At 40.0% G+C, this 7,923-nt stretch overlaps 1 protein-coding gene across 1 annotated transcript in view; it reads right to left on the minus strand.

The window, feature by feature from the left end:
* Window positions 1–522: 522 nt before the first annotated feature.
* The window catches only part of LOC126398543 (interferon-induced protein 44-like), a 13,618-nt gene continuing 6,217 nt past the window's right edge, over window positions 523–7,923 (minus strand). The window contains exons 5-8 of the mRNA XM_050057973.1: window positions 6,604–6,750; window positions 6,308–6,485; window positions 6,032–6,132; window positions 523–1,023 (exon numbers count right to left, since the gene is read on the minus strand). Of these exons, the coding sequence (XP_049913930.1) occupies window positions 802–1,023; window positions 6,032–6,132; window positions 6,308–6,485; window positions 6,604–6,750 (648 nt within the window). The 3' untranslated portion in view covers window positions 523–801. The remainder of the gene's footprint in view (window positions 1,024–6,031; window positions 6,133–6,307; window positions 6,486–6,603; window positions 6,751–7,923) is intronic.

Here is a 7,923-nt window from a genome sequence, read left to right on the forward strand (position 1 = left end):
CGAATGGCTGACCTTTACTTTACGCAACTTATTCATGTCTTTCATTTTTTATTTCTTTATTATATTTTTATTTTTATTTTATTTTTTCTAACCAAAGCTTGTTTGTTTCTTTTAAACATGTCTGAATAAACATTATTCTATTCTATTCTATTCTATTCTATTCTATTCTATTCTATTCTAAACAGTGACCTACGATTAAATGCAGCAACAATGAGGACTGGTAATGATAATAATGTGTTGGTATTGAGTGGTAGAAGTTAAGAAATGTGCCACATATCCTGGTTTAAGCCAGGTACTTACACCACTACTGCATATCACCTACTCTGGAAGGCAGCGCATTGCTCAGTGCAGATAGAGCGCTCAGAGCCCGAGTCGGGGAAAGGTGGGAGGGATGGGGTGGATCAAACCATTTTTGAGGCAAGAGGGGGGTGCTGCTGTATTTTTGTTGTTAAAATATTATGTTGCAACCAAGTACTGTATGGTTGTATGGTTTTGACACTTTTCTAGCTTGTTAAAAAGGGACATACAGTAAAAAATAAAAAATAAAAAAAAATCTCTCAAATTTTAGGGGTGCTGAGATTCAATTTAGGGGTGCTTCAGCACCCCCAAAAATGGGCTAGAAACGCCTATGTTGGTAACTTTGTTTATCGTCAGAGAACTTAATTTTAAATTAAAGATCCAGTAGTTTGCAATTATACCAAATAAGCTCACTACAATTTCAAAGTAGGGGCGATACATGAACTTAAAATAACAAACATGGTGCCATGAGCAAAAAGCAGTGAAGTCATTTACAAGATTCTCTTAAAGATCCTGCAGCCTTGACATGCTGATACTTTTTGTATTTGAACATTCAGGTCGATTCTTGTGGAAGTTGATGCAGTCGTCCCCAAAGTTGATGATGTTGTTTAGGGCGCTCAGGATCAGTGAGTCAACGTCACTATTGAGGTCGATTTCTGAATGGTAGTTCTTCACAGGGAAGATGCAGTTCATGGGGATTCCCACAGCTGCACTGAACTCCTCCATCTACGTTTAAAAAAAAAAAAATCACAACATTTCAGGTCACAAATTACAGCTCAGACCAATCAAGGCTTTTGTTCTCACTGCACTGATCATTTGGACTGATACTGATTTTATTCAGCAGATCAGATATTGGCCAGACATGACCAATATGATCCATCATGCAGACTAAAATGAAGGCAGTGGGAAAACCCTCACTGTCAAACTCAAAGTGTTCACGATGCAATTCAAATAAAAGTTGGCTTGAGTTTTTAAAAAAATATCATTATAACTAAAAGATTTTTCCAATGTTCTGTTGTCAGAATTAGAAGGCTGCCTCCAAAAGTTTTATAACAATAGTAATGACAATCCAACAGAGATGGGCTCTTTATGCAGAAAGTGACCAGGTGTGTGCACATGGGAAAATGGGCCAAATTCAAACTGCTCTCTCATATATATATATTTTTTTTAATTTCTCTAAACAGCGTTGACAGATGTCAATAATTATTGTAATTGTACAACTTTAACTGACAATAATTAAGAAAAGGCTTAATGTACAATATTTTTGCCATTCAAATACAGCCACAACAAAACCTTGTTTTCTGATTTCAGAGTAACCAATCACATCAGCACCACTGATGGCGTCTCCAGCTCCTGCCTTATTGCCTGCAGCCTTTGCAGGTTGTTTATGTGCGAAAGTGTTATACAATAATACAATACAATAATTTTGAATTCATAGTACAATATTGCTGTATTTTCCATCTGGCAACGTTGTCTCCAAACTACCTCATTCACTTTTTGCTTGTACAAAGAAATGCAACAACATGAAGGCCTTTTGAGGAAAGACTTTAAGTGTGCACCATTATCCTCATTGAAACAATTATCCTGTCTTGTATCTCTTTATGACGGCAGGCTTTCACCTTGTGTTTGTGTGTAGCTGTTGGAGACAATAATAAACACTTCTGACCTCAGATGTGGTTGTATGTTATATAAACTAATTAATTTAAAGCATGAATTCACTCACTGCAGCTCAGTGCAGCTTGTAAGGTCTGTATCTGCAGTAACCCTACAACAGGAACAGTGTTTCATGTATAAGAAGCAGCGCTGGCTGTGGTATAGGCAGTATCGGTGAATGCTAAGGGCACCGTCATCAATAGAGGGCGCCACAAATGGGGGAAGAAAAAAAAATCAAAATGTTTGTCTTTTACTATTTTTTACTAAAACTATTACTACTATTATTTTTGCGTGGTGACACAACGTGGTCGCGCACATGCACGCGACATTTTTCAATGAGTCAAAGGTCCATTTATTATAGTTGGTCAAGCCACAAGCTATAATACTGTCATATTCAAAACAAAATGTCCTTTTTATGCAAAACAACAACAAAAATACGTACTAAAATAAAATAAAATGCCATTTCCATTTTGACATAAATTCAAATAAATGCTCAAATAAAACAAAACCTTTCAACACCTTTCTTTTCAATCTAGGCTCCTACTGCTGGCAAAGTATCGATAAGCGTACCACTTCTAAAACAAAAGTAAAATAGAGATTTGCACCGTTTGGCACGTTTGGCACGTTTGGCACGCGTAATGGAAACCCAACCTGATTTGATTAACACAGCTGCAAACTAATGAGTTCACATCCCTCTCAGCCAACCACAAACAGCCACAGCATCAGATAGGGAGTATATATTCAGCATCTGTCATCTTAGAAAAGTCAAAAGAAAAGAAACAGAGTGAGACTGCGAGAGAGAAAGAGAGAGCGCGCGCGCACGAGAGAAACGCAACATTGATTTACAATTGTGGTGACCTCCTCCCAGGCTACCTTTGCATCATCAGCCCGTGGAGGTCTGCTCGCAGTTCCGTATATTCGGACACTGCGAGCTTGGACCTCCCGGACCAAAACATCAGTTTCCTCCTGGGAGAAGTTTGGCCGTCTGACGCTGCTGCTCTCTTCTGCCATGGCGAATTGAGTAAACTCTCATTACGCCTTTGCGCGGCGCATTTAAGGGCGAGGAGAGGGGCTCATTTGATTGGTGTGATGTGTGTAAAACCCACTCCACGCCTTCTCTCCTCCCTCTTTCCGACTTGCGCAGGTAGGAGGGACGGAGGTGGGAAAGAGGAGCAGCTGCACCAGCGCGCACGGTGTGCCAAACTTACAAAATCCACCTGGCCACACCCACACCGTGCCCGGTCTGCGAAACTAGAGCCCTTAGTGTTTAAATGAATCATTCACAGCAGAGATGGAGCGCTGAGTGTATCCACTGTAATCCACTTTAAACTCAATAGCTGTCTTAGTTACGCTTTTTGGTCCAGTTCTCTCTAAACTTCACAACAGAGCCCTTTTATTCTGGGTTTTTTATATAATATATACGTCCTCATGATGTGTTCACTGGATTCTTGTAAAATACAGCTTTTGCTGAGAAACTTGAATTAATCAGCTGTTTGACAGAGAAATGTGTTGATGTTTTCACAGCACTATAAAATGAATAATAGAGAGGGGATTATGATGTGTCATATATAGTAAAAAGCCTTTTGCTGACTTTTTAAAAAAGATGTTTTTCATGTGAAAGAAGGTTATGTTAAAGGTTGTTTCATAAATGTGTGTTACTGAATTTGTGCTCATTCAAAGGTGTGAAGTGTAATGAAGGACTGAATGACTTTAAAAGTATTTATTTTTTATACGGTAGATTTCTGTAAACAAAAGAAGAGTAAATAACAACAAAAAACAAGAGAAAAATTAAGATAAAAACATCAGTATCATTATCGGCCCAGAATTAATTTGGACATTTTATGATTTTACAGTGTCTTATATTATTTTATTGTTTATTCTTCTGAACAAGGAAATTTATAATTCTTTGTACTGATTATTGATGCCTAGGGCATCAAATGTGCTTGGACCAACACTGATAAGAAGAGGTGAATGTGATGGCATGTATGTCTTTGTCAGGTTGATGTCCCCTCATAGTTGAGCCTGCGTCAAATACACACATTTGGACAAGCCTAGAAGTTGAAGTTACAGGCTCTCTTTGGCCCTCATTTATCAAACAAACGTACACCAGAATAATGAGTGTATGCTCATTTCCACACCAACTTTGGCATTTATCAATTTGGACGTGAGCGTAGGGTGCGATCAAATCTCATGTCAGGTCTCAGCTCATGTACGCAAGTTTGAGTCAGTGTGGATTTGCGGTGCAGCACAGCAAGATCTGGCTGAGTCTGAAAATAATTATTAAACAAACCTCAAACTTGTCATCTAAGCATAAGCAGCCACATATTCAGTATATTAAAAAAGGATTCCCAAAACCAATAAAACAAAATGAAATAAAATAGCCATGAAAGATTACGCATTCATCAATCGCAAAAATTACCACCAGGGCACGTGCTTGCCTGCCTGGCTCAGTGGGACCGCTCTGGGGGAGAGGACCTGGACGCCATGCCGCTGGTGCCTGGCTCTGAAACAGCATTTAAACAAAACAATAAAAATGTGTACCTGTGTAACACGTGTAAGCCTATTTGTTTGGACAATAGTGTACTGTCAGCTTAAATTAACTAGAAGGCCTTTAGGGGGCTGTTAGTTACCGTTCTGCTCCGGCTCCGACGCAAGTGCGTCTGTGTCTCCACCACCACCACTTATGCCAGAGATAGATTCTGACCCGATTAGTGAGGAGATTCTTTCCTCGGTCCCCATCAGGGTCAGGCTGGGGTCTGGTTGGCCTCCTCCAGTCTGCATGTTGCTGCGCCTAAGGGCTTTTTGTTGCCAGCTTTAAGTCTGACCAGTTTTTCTTGACCTAAACATAAAAAATTGTGACTTGATCAACTACCAGGCATTGGCTATAAAGCTATGGAATGAATAAAAGATTTTTTTTTATTATAGGCTACTTATTGAGAATTTTATTCAAACCTCAGCCAGAGTCTGTTTGTCAACGGCGACGCTGCTGACCGCCTCCGTGATCTTCTTCCAGACAGCGTTTTTATGGGCTCCTTTAATGTCAGTTTTTAAACTTCCAAAAAGCACATCTTTATTTACCTCCACCTCAGACTTGAGGGTGTCGATTTCCAGCTCGGAAAAGTTTCTCTTCTTTGCAATATTTCTCCTCTCCATGTTGCGACCTCACAGGGCGAGGCCTCTGAACCATGAATATTTAAGGGCGTGACACGCTAATGACGATCGATTTCAGCCGCCGCATTTATCAAGGCCTGATCATTCGTACGCTGGGACTGGTCAGATACAAACGTTTCATAAATCACACGTGTGTCCTATCGTAAGATGAATCCTGCGCTCAGATCTGCACCCATTTCTACGCTCGTTTGATAAATGAGGGCCTTTGAGAGTAATGATCTTAATCCAGATAGAGAAGTATTCATGATTTTACATTAGAGAAAAACATATCTGTGGTATCTGATCAGTCCTCAGAATTGCTCAGGATGTGGTGAGCATGGACTTTTGGCTTTTATTTTTATGAAGATTTCCGGAGTCTACTTCCTGTGTGGGTTGTTTGCTGCTGTGTTTGCCTGTCTCCAGAGGCTTCTCCCTTCCCCCGCCCTGCACTGAGGCTGAGTGCGCACACCTGTGACTCATCTGCAATCAACGGGCTGTTAAGACTGCCACCGTCTCTAGCCTCAGTGCCAGAGTATTTGCAACTGCACGCAGTGGTATCTCGGCTCCTCTGATCCTCCAGTGTATTTAGTATCTAGCAAGTTTGATGGTGTTTTTTGCTCCTCATGTGCTAACCCTCGTTCTCCTGCCTTTTTGTTCCAGTGTCTCCCTCCGTGCCTCTCAGCAGCCCACAGCCCAGCACTCTCACCTGGTTTCCTCACTCTGCACCTCGACTCCGGATCTCCTCAGTTCTCTGCACAATTCTGACACAATAAACCTGTTAACCCTTTTCCCTCTGTGTCTGCATTTTGGGTCCTATTCCTCACTGCCATCACACAGGACTCAGAGTTTAGGTATCGCAAAAGGTATAAGGAGACAAAAACTGATAGTCAGATAGTCCTCATGAGTTCATGATGTTACTGATGAAACTTACCTTTTCCTTCAGGTACTTAGTCCTGTAGACCTTCTTCAAATTGTTTTTGAGTTCAGGACACGCTTCATCAATTTTGGTGAGAATGGCCACTTGAGGGATCCCTGCCAGCAGAACAGAAAAACACTGACGTCAGTACAAACTGCTGTTTCTCTGTAATTATTGACAGTACAAATAAAGCTACAGGAGGTGACTGTACCATGTCTGGATGAATTTTTTCAAGCAGTGTGATCTATTAAAAACCAAATACAGGAAAGAATAAAATATTTCTGCTCTCACTCAGTTTACTGGCTTCAATCCTGATTTTCCGAATCTTCTGCACAGTTTCAGCTCTCATTTGAGACACAGTGTTGGCAGGAACGACACAAACCAGAACATGAACTTTGTCGTTGTCAGTTGGATTGTTGTTGTAGAAATGATGAGTATTATCATCTGACAACGCCGATGTAGGGCTGAACTGGAAAACACATTTAAACTGAGTAAAATAACAGCTGCAACATTTATAAATATATAATTCAAAATAATATCATGAAGTTATTGTGGGAAAAAATATTTAAAGTCTGCAGTAACTGTACCCTGTAATCTTCCTTCACATGTCCCATCATGGCCAGTTTGATGTCCTCCACAAGAGCAACTCCACGTGGATCTAGACCCATGACGTCATTGAAGACAAACGGATAGAAGGTCTCTGGGCCTCTTTTGGGGATCTGGTAGGTTGTGTACTATAAAGCAGATATAGAGACAAGTGGATTTATCACTATAGAGCAAAATAGACACATCAGTACCCAGCTAGCATATAATGAACTCTATCAGCTTTAGGTTAACATTCATCTGTCCTGCAACAGCAGGAAAAAAAAAATTAAATCACAAAGGAAAATAAATTCTCATTGTTAATCCGACCCACTTCCTCAATATATACACTGTTGCTGTTGTTTAACAAGTTAAAACTGCATTTTTTAATAAAAAGCTTGCTCACTAATATTTTCCATAGAAAAAGCAGATGAGGTAGGTAAACAGCAGGCATTTAACCACACTATATGCCTGTGTATAATATCTAGACAGATAAAAGTATGTGGCCTAGATTAAAATGGTTGCACAGGTGTAGAGAGGCTGTGGGCTAAAAAAACCATGTTATTGCTGACACAAAAATTAACTAATTGACTCCCTCTAGCCATCTGCTTTATTAGTCGCACTTACAGATAACCTTAACTGGAACCAAACAACTTAACTCTTAACCCCTCACCTCCCAGAGGTAACTTACTACAAGCCTATATACTTTTATAGGACCTTGACCTCAACTGCAGAGTGGTGTTGTTTCTTTATTTTTATGCCTTCGTGCCTGTGATGGCTGTGGCTGGAGGCAGCATGTTTAAGGGCTGTCCATCATCTGTCCACACGTCTGTATGTTTGTCTCATTCTCATGCTCTATATCTCCAAAACAACTTAGGGGATTTATTTCCAATTTGGCACAAATGTCCACTTTGCCTCAACGATGAACTGATTAGAATTTGGTGGTCAGAGGTCAATGACAACAAATATAGCTTCTATTCTATTAAAAAAACAAAAACCCTACACTTTTAAAGCACTGATCAGGAGTGGCACCTTGAATTTCGTTGTGTTAATACACTGTATTCAATGCAATGACAAATAAAGCTTCTATTCAAAACATGTTTTTGTCCATAACTGAAGAATTCATTTACTAATTCTGACCAAACTTGACACAAATGTCTAACAGGATAAGTTCATGAAGGTCAAAAGGTCAAAGGTCAGCTTGACTGTGACATCATCATGTTTTAATGTCATATCTCAGGAACAGAAGGGGAGACATTTGGTCAGATACTGAATTGGTGACTCTAATCTTGAAACTGTGCTGATTGTATAGATCTTCTGTGTGT

The sequence above is a fragment of the Epinephelus moara genome, chromosome 12, assembly GCF_006386435.1.
Source record: "Epinephelus moara isolate mb chromosome 12, YSFRI_EMoa_1.0, whole genome shotgun sequence".
Classification (NCBI taxonomy): Eukaryota; Metazoa; Chordata; class Actinopteri; order Perciformes; family Serranidae; genus Epinephelus; species Epinephelus moara.